Source organism: Stegostoma tigrinum, chromosome 10, assembly GCF_030684315.1.
Source record: "Stegostoma tigrinum isolate sSteTig4 chromosome 10, sSteTig4.hap1, whole genome shotgun sequence".
NCBI lineage: Eukaryota > Metazoa > Chordata > Chondrichthyes > Orectolobiformes > Stegostomatidae > Stegostoma > Stegostoma tigrinum.
The window spans coordinates 86,469,510-86,486,143 of record NC_081363.1 but is presented as its reverse complement, the minus strand read 5'-3'; the positions used below and the strand labels follow the sequence as shown (position 1 = coordinate 86,486,143).

The 16,634-nt window shown below is 44.6% G+C and overlaps 1 protein-coding gene across 1 annotated transcript in view; it reads left to right on the top strand.

Annotated features, from left to right (window-relative positions):
* The first annotated feature begins 45 nt into the window (after positions 1-45).
* tmem62 (transmembrane protein 62) overlaps positions 46-16,634 on the top strand; it is an 80,902-nt gene continuing 64,313 nt past the window's right edge. The window contains exons 1-4 of the mRNA XM_059649357.1: positions 46-260; positions 3,750-3,861; positions 8,764-8,901; positions 11,171-11,216. Of these exons, the coding sequence (XP_059505340.1) occupies positions 87-260; positions 3,750-3,861; positions 8,764-8,901; positions 11,171-11,216 (470 nt within the window). The 5' untranslated portion in view covers positions 46-86. The remainder of the gene's footprint in view (positions 261-3,749; positions 3,862-8,763; positions 8,902-11,170; positions 11,217-16,634) is intronic.

Genomic DNA, 16,634 nt, shown 5'->3' with positions numbered 1-16,634 from the left:
TCTCTTGGCCCGCTTCGGTGTATTGTCGATAGTGGATGTCCGGAAGTGAGATTGTTGTCAGGGAGTGAGCTGGCTCCTGCTCCGACATGTTCCGCGTTTTCAGCCTGGTGATCGCGGCCGGCCTGCTGCTGGCCTGCCTCACTGCTTATGTCCTGGAGAACTACACCGTGCAGTCCGCTCTCAACCGGGAGCCGCACCCGCGAGATGGCCAGCCTCCTTACCCGGGCCGGGACACGGACAACCTCTTCTGGTTCCTGCAGGTAAAAAGGTCGGCGGGCTTCACTCACTTACTCACCGGCTCGAAGAGGAGTGGGTGAGGAGGTCGCTGTGCCCACCTGGAGCTCACTCACCTGAGCTCTCTCTTTGCCTCCCTTCCCTATCATTACCCAAGGTGGAGGCAGAAGATATTCAGGGGACTAAACCTGGTCTGCTTTTTAGCATGAATGAACATCTATTAAAGCCAGAGATAATGGGAACTGCAGATGCTGGAGAATCCGAGATAACAAAGTGTGGAGCTGGATGAACACAGAAGGTCTAGCAGCATCTTAGGAGCACAAAAGCTGATTCGGCCTCGACCCTTCACCAGAAAAGAGGGAGGGGGAGGGATTGAAGATGGATAGAGGAGAAGATAGCTGGAGAGGAGACAGACAAGTTAAAGGGGCGGGGATGGAGCCTGTAGAGGTGAATATAGGTGGAGAGGTAGGGAGGGGATAGGTCAGTCCAGGGAGGACGGACAGTTCAAGGGGGCGGGATGAGGTTCGTAGGTAGGAAATGGAGGTGTGGCTTGAGTTGGGAGGAGGGGATAGGTGAGAGGAAGAACAGGTTAGGGAGGTGGGGACGAGCTGGGCTGGTTTTGGGATGCGGATGCGAGTGTGGGGAGGGGAGATTTTGAAGCTTGTGAAACTTACATTGATACCACTGGGCTGCAAGGTTCCCAAGTGGAATATGAGTTGCTGTTCCTGCAACCTTCGGGTGGCATCGTTGTGGCACTGCAGGAGGCCCAGAATGGACATGTCATCTAAGGAATGGGAGGGGAAGTTGAAATGGTTCGTGACTGGGAGATGCAGTTGTTTATTGAGAACTGAGCATAGGTGTTCTGCAAAGTGGTCCCCAAGCTTCGCTTGGTTTCCCCGATGTAGAGGAGGCCACAATGGGTACAGCGGATGCAGTATACCATGTTGGCAGATGTGCAGGTGAACATCTGCTTGATGTGGAAAGTCTTCTTGGGGCCTGGGATGGGGGTGAGGGAGTAGGTATGGGGGCGAGTGTCACACTTCCTGCGGTTGCAGGGAAAAGTGCCAGGTGTGGTGGGGTTGGAGGGTAATGTGGAGCGGACAAGGGAGTCACGGAGAGTGGTCCCTCGGGAAAGCAGACAAGGGTGGGGATGGAAAAATGTCTTTGGTGGGTTCAGATTGCAGATGGCGGAAGTGTCAGAGTATGATGCTTTGGATCCGGAGGTTGGTGGGGTGGTATGTGAGGACGAGGGGGATTCTCATTTGGCGGTTATTGTGGGGACGGGGTGTGAGGGATGAGTTGTGGAAAATGCAAGAGACACGGTCGAGGGTGTTCTCGACCACTGTTGGGGGGATGTTGCGGTCCTTGAAGAATGAGGACATCTGGGATGTATGGGAGATGAATGCCTCATCCTGGGAGCAGATGCTTCGGAGGCGAAGGAATTGGGAATAGGGGTTGGAATTTTTGCAGGAAGGTAGGTGAGAGGAGGTGGGCTTGAAATGGATATTGGTTTCTAGCTGGTTGCCTGCTATGGAGACAGAGGGGTCCAGGAAGGTGAGGGATGTGTTGGAGATGGTCCAGGTGAACTTGAGGTTGGGGCGGCAGGTGTTGGTGAAGTGAGTGAACTGTTCGAGTTCTTCGTGCGAGCATGAGGCGGCGCCGATACAGTCATCAATGTAACGAAGGAAGAGGAGGGGTTTGGGGCCAGTGTGGGTGCGGAAGAGGGATTGTTCCACATAACCTACAAAGAGGCAGGCATAACTTGGGCCCATGCGGGTACCATGGCCACCTCCTCTGTCCGTAGGAAGTGGGAGGAATTGAAAGAGAAGTTGTTGATGTTGAGGGTGAGGATGAGGATGAGTTCGGCTAGGTGGATGAGGGTGTTGGTGGAGGGGGACTGATCAGGCCTGCAGGACAGGAAGAAGCGGAGGGCCTTCAGGCCATCTGCATGGGGAATGCAGGTGTATAGGGACTGACGTCCATAGTGAAAATGAGGTGTTAGGGACCAGGGAGTTGGAAGTTCTGGAGGAGGTGGAGGGTGTGGGTGGTGTCACGGACATAGGTAGGGAGTTCCTGGACCAAGGGGGAGAAAATGGAGTCCAGACAGGTGGAGATGAGTTCGGTGGGGCAGGAGCAGGCGGAGACAATGGGTCTACCAGGGCAGGCAGGCTTGTGGGTTTTGGGAACGAGATAGAAGTGGGCGGTGCAGGGTTGGGGAATAATGAGATTGGAGGCTGTGGGTGGGAGGTCACTTGAGGTGATGAGGTTGTGGATGGTTTGGGAGTTGTTGTTTGGTGCTCAAGGGTGGGGTCATGATCCAGGGAGCTGTAGGAGGAGGTGTCGGAGAGCTGGTGCCTGGCCTCAGCGATGTAGAGGTCAGCGTGCAATACTACAATTGCACCTCCCTTGTCCGCGGATTTTCTGGTGAGGTTGAGATTGAGTGGAGGGAGGCTGCACGCTCTGCGGGGGAGAGGTTGGAGTGGGTGAGAGGGGTGGAGAGGTTGAGGCGATTGATGTCTTGGCGGCAGTTGGAGATGAAGAGGTCGAGGGAGGGTAGGAGGCCTTGGGGTGGTGTCCAGGAGGAGGACTTGTGTTGGAGGTGGGTGAAGGGGTCAGTGGAGGGAGGGTTAGGCTCCTTGTTAGAGAAGTAAGCATGGAGGCGGAGGTGGCAGAAAAACTGCTCAATAAGATGCTGCTTGGCCTGCTGCATTCATCCAGCTCCACACTTTGTTATCTATTAACGCCATCTCTGGCTTTCCCCTCCCATCTATATACCACACTGTATAGATTCATTGCTGTGTAAGAAACATTACAAGATCGGTTGCAATGTGAACAGGTAAATTTGCCCAATGTGAGAAATGTCTTTGAAATTTAAAATGAACGAAACCCTTTTAAACCGTGACAACTTTCTGTCTCTGGACTGCCCCTCTTTACAGGTCAGGTATAGGAGGAATCGTTGCAGGCCCTGGCTGGAATGAATCATTTTTTGCTGTTTCCTTTTGTTTTGAAGCAATGTGTATGCTTGGAGACAAATTCCTGGAACAGTCCAATGTTCAGAATGATCTCCTGATGAGTCCCTCTAATACAGAGATGAAAATTGTTTCTTGCGGAACATGTAGAAATGCATTTGTTCGCTCAGCAATGTCTGCATTGTAAACAATACAGTTTATGTACAAAAAAAGCCAGCTCGCCTGGAACTTTGCACTTGTTTCGGCATTAGTCCTGCCTGAAATCCTGGAGGGATTTGTAAATTCAAACAGTTATTCTGCTTGTAGTTTTGTGATGCAAAAGGGTATATTAGTGAAATATTATGTGCAGATTACTATCATGTATAAATTGTTTGGAAAAATTTAAGGATAGAATTACACACCTCGAGGCAAAGGCTGACATTCTCTGTTATTTGTTAAAGAAGGTAACCAAGGATCAGATTTTATTTGTACTGATTTTTATTAAACGTCTCTTTTAAAAGTAATTTTTTGATGGTCGATTTAACTGAAAGATGTTTTTCTGCTCAGGTGTCCGACCTCCATATCAGTAGGTTCGTAGATCCTCAAAGAACCCCTGATTTTAAGATATTTTGCACAGAGACCATTGATGTAATCAAGCCAGCAATTGTTTTCGTCACAGGTAGGTCATGAAACCCAATACCAGAATGAAATGACTGTCAATAGATTTGTAGTTGCTGAAATGTTCTAAGTTGGTACCGGAACATCCAATAAGTTTGCAGCTATGTTGGAAGACCATGGGCCATTTTATTAAATAGGAGGTTGGTTTGAATAAGAATTTCTAACTGGAGGTTTTGCAACATTTTTAATAGTCTGTCAACTTAGCTCCTTTGTGATTAGATAAAGTCAGGATCAAACAAGAAAGCAATGCCACCAAGATTATTCACTACCGATGTCAATAGAGCCTGATTTATTGTTAAGAATGAGACTGCAGAATCTGTTTTATACTTCTCCTGTCTTCTTCAAAAGAGCTTTTAATTCAGAGCTTGCTTAGGAATACAATGCTGAAATGTTCTTTCAATCACCTTTTTTTTCAAAAGAACAATTAGGTTTTACTCCGCAGTATTGTTGAGAATTATATTTTCAGAAACAGGGAGAAATCAGCAGGTCAGTGAGTTTATGGCAAGTTTTCCTCCAATTCTGCTTGTTCTTGGCAGATTTCCCTGCAAATGAGATAAAACAAACATCTGTCCAAAGCAATGACTGTTCAAAACAGCTCCAGCAGGTTCCACAGCCAAGTAATCAGTTATCATTGGTGATTTCTAGTATGTTGTGAACTTTCAATTGCTTCTTTTAAAGGGACTGCTCTAGATATATCCACAAAGCTTGAAAAAAATTCCATTTTCCACAATTCTTAATATAAAACATCTTCATAACATCTGAGAATTTGGAACCTTGGGATCAGAATTCATAAGAGAACCAAAAACAGAAATTGCTGGAGAAGCTCAGCATCTGTGGAGGGAAATCAGAGTTAACATTTCAAGTTGAGTGACCTTTTGTCAGAACTGAAATCCAGACCTGCTGTGTTGAGGTTGGTGTAAGGATATAGGAGAACTCAAATCCTAAAATTGTTGAAGGCTAGAAGGCTGTCGGGTTCTCAAGCAGAAAATTAGGTGCTCTTCTTCCAGCTTGCACTGAGCTTTGCTGAAGCACTAAAACAAACCTGAGACAGGGATGTTGGCCAGGGAACAGGGTGATGTGTTGAAGTGGCCTGAAACTGGAAGCTCAGGTGTATTTTTGCAGACAGAATGTAGGTGTTCTGTGAAGCAGTCGCTCAGTCTATGCTTTGTTCCTCCCATGTTGAGGAGAACCACATTGTGAGCAGCGAATCAAGTAGACTAGATTGTGTGAAGCACAGGTAAAGTGCTCCTTCAACCGAAGGATGTGTTGGGGCCCTTGGATATTAGAGGAGGGAGGAAGTAAACGGAAAGGTATTACACCTTCTGCAATTGCAGAGGACAGGGTGCTGGGATTGAGTTAAGTATGGATCAGGATGTCCCAGAGGCAACGGTCTCTGCAGAAGTCTGACGAGGGAGGGAGGGGAGGAGAGAGGAATATGTGTCTGTTGGTGGCATCTGACTAATAATCCTCTGGATATGGATGCTGGTGGGATGGTAGGTAAGGACAAGGGCAGCCCTACCGCTGTTTTGGGAGGGAAAGAGGAGGGTGAGAGCTGAAGTGCAGGAGATGGGTCGGGCCTGGTTATAAGAGACACAACTGTCAGAGGAATTTTTGGTCGGTCTTTGTCAGATGTATTACAATACAAAGAAGATTTGACTTTGAAAAAATCTCTTCAAATTGTGTTGGAAGCAGAGAGCAGATAAAATCACAGACAATGCTTGGGAAGAGAAGGACAGTCTTTTTCCCCTGACGAGCGACAGACCTTATTAATGTCGTAAGATAAATAGACATGAGACAAGCTCACACAAAGTAGGCAGAACATCAGATACCAGAAAAAAAAACTGTTATTGATTAGCGATAGGGTCTATGGAGGCACAGGAACACAGAAAAATCCAGAAAGGAGTCAGTCTGTTTCTATGTGTGTGCCCAGAGAGACAAGGTAGGAGTGCTGGATTCCCTGTTAAGAAATCCTGCAAAATTGCTGGAAACTAAGTTTAGGGAAATTGTGATTGCTGTGGAGTTAAAATAATAGTGTGTTTAGTTTGTAGTTTGTTTTGTGTATCTTTGGAGAGTTATCAGGTAAAGTTAAAGCATTTGGTCAATGCACAGAAATTTATCGGAAGTAGAGCTAGTGATGCAGAGCTAGCGTTAACCGTGTTTCACTCATGATTTGGTATTTGTAAGGATATTGCTGGGATAAGACAGAGTATGAGTTTGAATCTTTTGAATCTATTAAGTGTTTGTAATTAAGTCTTTCAGCCTTTCCATCTGATAGAATGTGCTTAATTTCTTACCTTGTTTTAATGAATGATTTTTTTCTTTGCATTTAAATACACTGGTAAGCTTGTGTGTTAATAACTGACCTCCATGGTTAAAGTAAAAGGTTAGGATCTATCAAAGATAATGGGAACTGCAGATGCTGGAGAATTCCAAGATAATAAAATGTGAGGCTGGATGAACACAGCAGGCCAAGCAACATCTCAGGAGCACAGAAGCTGATGTTTCGGGCCTAGACCCTTCATCAGAGAGGGGGATGGGGAGAGGGAACTGGAATAAATAGGGAGAGAGGGGGAGGCGGACCGAAGATGGAGAGTAAAGAAGATAGGTGGAGAGAGTATAGGTGGGGAGGTAGGGAGGGGATAGGTCAGTCCAGGGAAGACGGACAGGTCAAGGAGGTGGGATGAGGTTAGTAGGTAGCTGGGGGTGCGGCTTGGGGTGGGAGGAAGGGATGGGTGAGAGGAAGAACCGGTTAGGGAGGCAGAGACAGGTTGGACTGGTTTTGGGATGCAGTGGGTGGGGGGGAAGAGCTGGGCTGGTTGTGTGGTGCAGTGGGGGGAGGGGACGAACTGGGCTGGTTTAGGGATGCAGTTGGGGAAGGGGAGATTTAGAAACTGGTGAAGTCCACATTGATACCATTAGGCTGCAGGGTTCCCAGGCGGAATATGAGTTGCTGTTCCTGCAACCTTCGGGTGGCATCATTGTGGCACTGCAGGAGGCCCATGATGGACATGTCATCTAAAGAATGGGAGGGGGAGTGGAAATGGTTTGCGACTGGGAGGTGCAGTTGGAATGTCATCTTGGGGCCTGGGATAGGGGTGAGGGAGGAGGTGTGGGGGCAAGTGTAGCATTTCCTGCGGTTGCAGGGGAAGGTGCCGGGTGTGGTGGGGTTGGAGGGCAGTGTGGAGCGAACTAGGGAGTCACGGAGAGAGTGGTCTCTCCGGAAAGCAGACAGGGGTGGGGATGGAAAAATGTCTTGGGTGGTGGGGTCGGATTGTAAATGGCGGTAGTGTCGGAGGATGATGCGTTGTATCTGGAGGTTGGTAGGGTGGTGTGTGAGAACGAGGGGGATCCTCTTTGACATAAGGTAGCAGAATTATTTAGCCAGCTCAGGGTGGCTCAGTGTTAACACAGTTGCCTCACAGGGCCAGGGACCCAGGTTTGGTTCCAGCCTTGGGCGACTGCCTATGTGGAGTTTTCACATTCTACACGTATCTGCGGATGCTCTGGTTTCTTGCACATTCCAAAGATTTGCAGGTTAGGTGGCTTCGCCATGCTAAATTGTCTATAAATGTCTAGGGATGTGTAGGCTAGGTGGTTTAGTCATGAGAAATGCAGGGTTTCAGAGATAGGATTGGAGGGGTTTGGCTGAGTTTAGCTGGTATTCAGAGAGTTGGTGTGGACTTGATGGGCCAAGTGGCCTGCTTCCACACTGAGGGATTCTATGATGAGCTTGTTTGCACTACCCAATAATATCTCCACAGACAGTTTGTAACCCCTGAATCACCAAGTGTCAGGATCAAGGGGCTTTGTATATGTGTACAATCCTAGCACATCACACACATTTATTTTCAGAATAGCATACAATTTAAAAGTTCCTCTCAATATCTGATGCCAGTATGCAGCTTCACAAGCTGCAAAAGTAAAAGAGTCCAAACTTGTGTAAATTTTCCAGACCCCTTTGTTGCCTGAAAATAGAACATAAGCCTGGTATTTGAGGCTTCCATCTTGCTGGCAACATGCTGATATGCCAGAGCACAGCGGCTTAGTGGTAGTATACTGGTTTGTGCATTTCCTTCCCGAGTTTTCCTCCCACAGATAGACATAAGTAGACAAGAAAAAGAATCAAAGACTTCAAGTCTGTTTGATTTGATCACACTTGGGAATACTCTGCGTGGTTTAGGTCTGCATGTTACTCCAATAAAGTCAGTATCGAGGGTACATTGAAGATTCACAAGAATCACACCAGAACTGGGAGGTTATAGATATCAGAGAAGTTTGAACAGACTGAGGATCTTTACTCTAGAAAAGAGAAGGCTGAGGGAGGTCTGATAAAGGTCTTTGATATTCTGAATGGGTTTGATATACCCTATTAGAGGATGTGGTTTTCATTTGTTGGGGAGTCCAAAACTATGGGCTGTAATTAAATTAGGAATTCAGGAGAAACTTGTTTTCCCACAAAGTGATTCGAACTTGTTACCATATTGAGCAGTAGACTGGCGGGAAACATTAGATGGATGTGTTTGAGGGGAAATTAGGCAAGTGGCATGCGAGTGAAAAGAAAAGGAAAGGATTTATTCATGAGGTTAGATGAAATAGAATCCTTGGGAATGTAGGAATTTCTTTGAGATTTCTTCATGGTCATGCTTCATTTTGATTACCTATTTGCACTTGCTGGTGCCCAGAGTGCTATTAATAAGTTATCATCTTTTTGAGTCAAAGATTTGATCTCTCAGAAGGTTAGGGGAAAAAAAAGCCAGAAAACAAGAAAACTGACAACTCCCCATTGTGCCATTTGATGTTGAGACGGGCAACTCTGGATCCTGGGGACACAGAGAGAGCAGGGCTTTCACTGATGTACTCCAGCAGCCCTGATTTGATATTTATGTTGCTTTATGAGTCACAGGAGATCTAACAGATGCCAAGACAAAGAACAGGATCGGATCTGTTCAGCACGAGGTTGAATGGCAAACCTACCATACAATCCTGAAACAATCCAGAGTGTTAGAAAAGACCAAGTGGATTGATATCAAAGGAAATCATGGTATGGCAGTTACCCTGGTTAACTTTTGTCACTTTACATATTGTTGTAATGCAGCAACTTAATCATTAACTCTTCTATGATTGTATCATAGAATCATTACATCTCAGTAGGCCATTCAACACAATTGATATGCAATCTGTCTGCAAGTGCAATTCAGCTATTCCCGCACCCCCACCTGTACTCTATAGCCCAGCAATTTATTTCCATCTTTTGATTATCCAATCCCTATTTGCAAGCTCTACTTCAATCTGCCTCTATCACATTGTGCAGTGCATTTCAGCTCCAAAAAACAGACTGTAATAAAAAAAAGTTTCTGGTCTTGTTGCCAATGGGTACAGTGCTCTCCGAAATATCAGCCTAGATTAACTATTCCGGTCTCAGGATTTGGGGCCCACTACCTTCTGAGTCAGTGTTGAGAGCATTGTCATTGCACTACATCAAGGAATTTTCAGATCTCCCATCAAAACAACGGGAAAAATCCAGTTATGACCGTCTTCAATGCTTTTTTGAGTTTCCTGGTGGCTGCCTAAGTGCCAAAGAATTATGATGACACAGAAGGAGCCCTATCAGCCCATCAAATCCATGCAGGCTTCAAAAGAGATTGCCAGGCAGTTTCATTCCACCACTCTTTTCCCCAAAGCTCTGAAGTGCCCATCCATTTCTTTTAGACAACATTCTGCTTTAACTACCCTAGTAGGTAGAAAATTACAGGTCATTACCACATAGTGTGTGTTTAAAAACAACTTCTTGATGTTGCCCCACACCTCCAGCCCAATACCCATATATGTGTTCGAAAATTTATGAGGACAGCTTTTCTCCAAGCCAGCCATAATCTCTTGCACGTCAATCATATTTTCCCCCAATCTCCTTTGCTCTAAAGAAAGCAACCCCAGCTTCTCCAACCTAACAATTTAGTCAAAATTCTTCCTACTAGAACCACTCTTTCTCCAATATTCTGATCCTTCTCCAAATAATAATGAGCAGAATTGGATGCAGTACACTATCTGTGGCCTACTATTGTTTCATAAGAACCAAAAGAACTGCAGATGCTGTAAATCGGGAACAAAAACAGAAGTTGCTGGAAAAGCTCAGCAAGTCTGGCAGCATTTGTGAGGAAAAGATCAGAGTTAACATTTCAGGTCCAGTGACCCTTCCTCAGAATTGTTTCATGAGGTTCACGTCCCTTGCCATCTGCTCTCTCAAAATGTCCTATCAAAGATCAAAATAGAAACCTCCATGTCCCCATGCACTCTTTTATAACGGTTCCATTAAGACTCTGTTGAACTTGCAACCCTATTACAGAGGTCAACCAGAATTCATGGCACTGGGTGTGGACTCCCCTGAGCCAGAGTTGCTTGAACACGGTCGTAATTGGGAGAATTGTAAGTTAGAAGCAGAATAGGCCACTTGAGCCTTCTCCATCATGATCTGATTGAAACCTAGTTCCATGTTCCCATCTATCCCAATAACCTTTCACCTTCTTGCTTAACCAGAATCTATCCACCTCCGTCTTAAGAATATTCCAGTACTCTGCTCCCACTATCTTTTGAAGAAGAGAGTTCCAAAGACTAATAAATGGCTGAAAGAACCTTGCATTGTCGCAAGAAGGGAAGGCTGCACATCGGAAGTAACCTGGACACCTGACACTGCTCCCTCACTAACCAGTTATTATTGAAATCCCTTGATGGCCTGCCTTTCTCTCTCCTCTCAAAAGTCCACAGGTTTGAATTCACAATGCAGCACATATAACCTGCTATGTCACTAGACCACATTCAAAACTATTGATACTCTTCTATCAATCGATTTAAATAAGATAACATCCACTGGCAGTGCAACAGTGCAAGTAGTCTCCCAGTTGTTCTCATCAACCTGAATGCTATAGCATGTTGGAGCAAGTCAAATTCTAAAATTTTAATTGTTTTTTTCAAATTCCTCCATGACATTGCTCCCTTTCTGATATCTCTTCCAGCCCTGTAACCCAGTGAAATCTATGCAGTTCTCCAATTCTGGTCTTTATGCATCTCCCTTCACTCCATCATTAGTGCCTAACCTCTGGAATTTCTTCCCTAAACCCTGTTCTGCTTTAAGATGCTTCTGATAGTCCACCAAGCTTTTACTCACTAATTTGGATATTTTGTTATGTTGTGTCAACCTTTATCTGATAATACACCCGTGAAATTCTTTAGTGCATTTTACTGTATCAGACTGTTGTGTGAATGCAAGTTATTGTCATACCCACAGTGATACAGTCTTCTCTTTCTCAATACAGATGCTTTCAACATTAAATCGCTTGACAGTATCAATAATTACTACAGGTATTGTGCTTCAAGTCTAGCTAACATTAGGTTCTCAAATGCACTGTAAAATATCACATTGAGCTGAATAGTTTAATTCCTGGGCCAAAGAGGAAAAATGCAACCAACTCAATTCCTAGGATCACTCAGTAAAACCTGCCTTGGCTCTGTCAACGTCACATGCCATTTGTGCCTTAACAAATAACCAGTGACTCCAGCTGACATCAATACCATTCCTATAGGACAGTGGGAGCTGCAGAACGTTAGCAACAGTGACAATTATGTACTTGATTTTCCCCTTTTTAAAATTCATTCATGAGATGTAGTTTTTTATTTACTGCAAGTGCATCCATTATCTCTGTAGCTACTTCCTTTAAAACTTTAGGATGTTTTATCATTTGATTGTTAATCCAGAGACTCAGGATCTAGGGTTCTGGGGACCTAGGCTTGAATCCCATCATGGCACATGGTGAAATTTGAATTCAATACAAATCTGGAATTGAGAGTCTGATGATGACCATTAATCCATTGTTGGTTGTCAGAAAAACCCATCTAGATCACTAATGTCCTTTTAAGGAAGGAAATTGCCACACTGCCCTGGTCTGGCCTACAGGTGACTCCAGACCCACAGCAATGTGGTTGACTCTTAACTGCCCTTCGGGAAGTTAGGGATGGGCAATAAATGTTGGCCTAGCCAGTGAAGCTCTTGTCCTGTGAATGAATTTTAAAAAATGCATCCATCCAGTCCAAGGGATTTATCGGTGTTTAGCTCCATTCATTTCCCTAGCACCTTTCTCTAGTGATTGTTATTGGATGTATCTCTCCACACACCCCCGCCTATAATACCTTTAGCCTCTTGTCCTCTACTGTGGAAACTAATGCAAAATATTTGTTCAATTCTTCTGCCATTTCCTGGTCCCCCATTATTATTTCCTCAGCTTTATTCTCTAAGCGGTCTTTGTTCATTTTGACCTCTCTCTCCCTTTTTATATTTTAAAGAAGTGCTTATCATCCAATTTTATGTTACTTGCCTTCATAGTTTATTATATCTCTCTTCATATGTTTTAAGTCATCTTTTGAAGGCTTTAAAACTTTTCCAATCCTCTGGTTTCCCACTAATTTTTCCCATATTGTACATCTTTTCTTTCAGTTTGATACTATCCTTAACTTTGTTAAACCATATTTAGTTTATCCTCATCTTAGAATCCTTGCTTTTCACTGGGATTTTTCTTTGCTGTGAGTCATGGACTATTTTCTTAAATGTCTGCCATTTTTCCTCAACTGTCTTTGCTGCTAAACGCCTTTCATAGTCCACTCTAGCCAACTCTGCCCTCATCCCTTTGTAATTAGCCTTATTTAAGTTTAATACAGTTGGTTCTGACCTAAGTTTCTCATTCTCAAATTGAATGCTAGGTTCTACCAAGTTATAGACACCGTTGTTTTGGAGGATCTTGCTACAGTACATTTCTCGGTAAATTCAGGGCATCTAGCTCAAATATACAATGGTGCAGTCAGTTCTGGAGCCATCTACACATGGTTCTGGCCTGTATGTGTCTGCTCATTGCAAATTTAAATTTTGCACCTACATACTGCACACATGCACGGTGGGACTTCACTGGGTCCTGATGCACAACAGCAGTGCTGTTTGCTGCTAATTCAATTGGAAGGTCAGGGTCACTATGACCATTTTATGTTTAGTTCTAGTCTCCTCCAGAAGGAGAAACCTGTTTGCTATGTCGCCACCTGATGAAACCAACTCTCGATCTAAAAATCTGTTATCAGAGCACGCTTTGGTCAGATCTCTAGCCTCTTCAATATTTTCTGACAGGAATTACTGCTCGATTCTTATATCATTCGAGTAACTTTTTTGTATTTGTAAATATTTGTAAATTCCTAACGTAATATGAAGTGCAGAACTGCTCCAAATTCAAACAAATGATTAGATTAGATTCCCTACAGTGTGGAAACAGCCCCTTCGGCCCAACAAGTCCACACCGCCTTTGGGGCATCCCACCCAGACCCATCCCCCTATAACCTACACACCCCTGAACACTACAGGCAATTTAGCATGGCCAATCCACCTAGCCTGCACATCTTTGGACTGTGGGAGGAAACCCACACAGACACGCGAAGAATGTGCAAACTCCGCACAGACAGTTGCCCGAAGGTGGAATCGAACCCGGTCCCTGGTGCTGTGAGGCTGCAGTGCTAACCACTGAGCCACCGTGCCACCCTGATCTTATCAAGGGTCTATACAAATTTGATGTAACTTTCCAATTATATCTTTCTAGAATGTAATGTAAGTGCTTTTTTTTGATGACCTTATTAATCTGCATTGCTGTCTTTGATTTTGTGTATCTGTAACTGAAGATCTCTCTGCTCTTCTTTCCAAGTACTGTGTCTGGTCTCCGTAATCTGTCGACCAAAGCACATTAGTTCATACTTAATTGACCTTCATTTACCAATTACACAACCATTCTGTAAGTGTATTTCTTTATCTTGTCACAGTCTTCCTCAGTATTAACTGTACCACCCCAATTTGGTATGCTCTGCATGTTTCAAATTTAAATTCCAAACCCTGGTATAAATTGTTTCTGAAAACGGTGAACCACGGTGGCCCCAAAGGTATTCCTTGTAGAACATCACTTCCTATCCTTTCCTACTATTGAATAGCCATTCAAGCACCCTACCTTCTGCTTTCCATTTTATGACCAGCTTGGTACCAATTAGACCGTAAGACCACAAAATATAGGAGGCGAATGAGGTCATTTGGCCCATCATGTCTGCTCTGCCATTTGATCAACTCCATTCTTCTGCTTCTCCCCATTACGCTTCATCTTCTGACCAATCAAGAATATATCTATCTCTGTCTTAAATACATTCCATGACTTGGCCTCCACAGCCTCCAGCGTTAACAAGTTCCACATATTCACCACCCCCTAGCTGAAGAAATTCCTCCTTATATCAGTTCTGAAGGGTTGTCCCCTTACTTTGACGCTGTACCGTTGCGTCCTCGACTCCCCTACTCGTGGAAGCATCTTCTGCACATCCACTGTAATCAGGCCTCTCAGTATTCTGCAAGTTGCGATGACAGACCTATTCATCTTTCTAAACTTTTGTCGAGTACAGCCCCAAAGTCCTCAACTGCTCCTCATATGATAAGCCCTTCATCGCCAGAATCATTCTTGTAAACCGCCCCAAGATCACCTCTGAGGCCAGCACATCCATCCTCAGATATGGGACCCAAAACTACTCTCAATATTCCAAATACGGTCTGACCTGAGCCTTCTATAGCTCAGCAGTACATCTCTGCTCTTTATTATAGCCCTCTTGTAATGATTGCTAATATGGCCTTTCCAACTGCCAACTGAAACTGCCTGTTAGTGTCAAGAGAATCCTGAACTAGGGCGTCCAAGTCCCTTTAAGCTTCAGATTTCTAAAGCCTTTTCCTGTTGAGAAAATATCTGCGCCTCTATTCTTCCTACCAAGGTGCATAATCTCACACTTTCCCACAATACATTCCACCTGCTATTTCTTTGCATACTCTCCTCGGCTGTCCCAGTCCTTCTGCAGCCTCCCCACCTACTTTTGTGTCATCTGTCAACTTAGCAACAATGCCTTCAGTTCCATCGTCCAGATTGTTAAAGGATGATGTCAATAGTTGTGGTCCCAACACTGACTCCTGTGGAATTCCACTAATCACCAAATGCCATCTTGAAAAACTGCTTGATCCCCACTGTCAGCCAGCCAGTCCTCTCTCTGTGCCAATACTTTGCCACAATCGTCAGGGGTTCTTATCGTATTTATGTTAGCATTCACGACAAGAGGGCTAGAATAAAAGAGCAGAGATGTACTGCTGAGGCTATAGAAGTCTCTGGTCAGACCACATTTAGCAGCTGTTGTGGTCTTCTGGAAATGCAGGTAGATCACGTCCACTGGCTCTCTTTTGTCTAACTTGCTTGTAACCTTCGTAAAGAAGTCCAACAGATTTGTCAGGAATGATCCGCACTTGATGAAGCCATGATGACTTAGCCGTATGTTACCCTACACTTAGAATCTCATATTCCCTGCAGTGTGGAAGCAAGCCATTTGGCCCACAGAGTCCAGACCAATCCTGCGAAGAGCATCCCACTCATAGTCACCCCCCCACCCTATCCCTGCAACCCTGCATTTCCCATTGCCAGTCCACCTAAACTGCACATCTTTGACTGTAGGAGGAATCCCACACAGACTTCAGGAAAATGTGCAAACTCCACATAGATAGTTGCCCAAGAGTGGAATCAAACCTGGTGCGCTGTGAGGCAGCAGTACTAACCACTGAGCCACCATGCTGCCTAATCTGTGACATCTCCTTTAAACTTTCTCCCTTTCACCTTAAATTCATGTCCACTAGTATTTGACATTCCATCCGGGAAAGAGACTTTGACGACCCACCCCATCCGTGCTTCTCAATTTTATATCCTTCTATCAGGTCAACCGTCAGCCTCCAACCTTCTCGCAAAACAATCCAAGTTTGTCCAACCTCTTCTTATAGCTAACACACTCCAATCCAGGCAATATCCTGGTGAACCTCTTCTACACTCTCTAGCCTCCACATCCTTCCTATAGTGCAATGGCCAGAACTGCACACAGTACTCCAAATGTGGCCTCACCACAGTCTTATACAGTTGCAACATAACATGCCAAATTTTATACTCCATGCCCTGATCAATGCCATGTATGCCAAATGCCTTCATTTCACACCTTATCCACGTCTTGTCACTTTAAGGAAGTTATGGACTTGGACCCCAAGATTCCTCTATATATCAATGCTCCTGAGTGTATTTACATTTACAGTATACTTTCCTTTTGCCTTTGACCTCCCAAAACGCATCTAGTCACATTTGTACAGATTAAACTCCCATCTAACATTTCTCGGCCCACCTTTCCAGCTGATCTATATCTTGCTGCATCCTTTGATATCCTACCTCACTATCTACACCTCTGCTCTGTTCATGTCATCTGCAAACTTATGAATTAGACCACAGCCACTTTCATAAAAATCAACAAGGGTCCCAGCACTGATCACAAATTCTCTGTCCACAACGACCCTCTGTCTTCTATGGCCAAGCTAATTTGGTACTCACTTTACCTTGTGACTTTATCTTCCAAGTATTCTGCAATCTCATCCCTAGTAATGAACTCTAAAATCTTATAAATGACTGAGGTCAGGCTAACCAGTTTATAATTTCTTGTCTTTTGCCTCACTCCCTTCCTAAACAGGGATGATACATTAATCATTTTCCAGTTCTGGTATCCTCCCTCACTCCAGTGATTCCTGAAAGATCACCACCAATGCCTGCATGATTACCTCAGCTATCTCCTTCAGAAATCTGGGATGTAGTCTGTCTGGTCTAGATGATTTATCCTCCTCCAGACCTTTCAACTTCTCCAGCATCT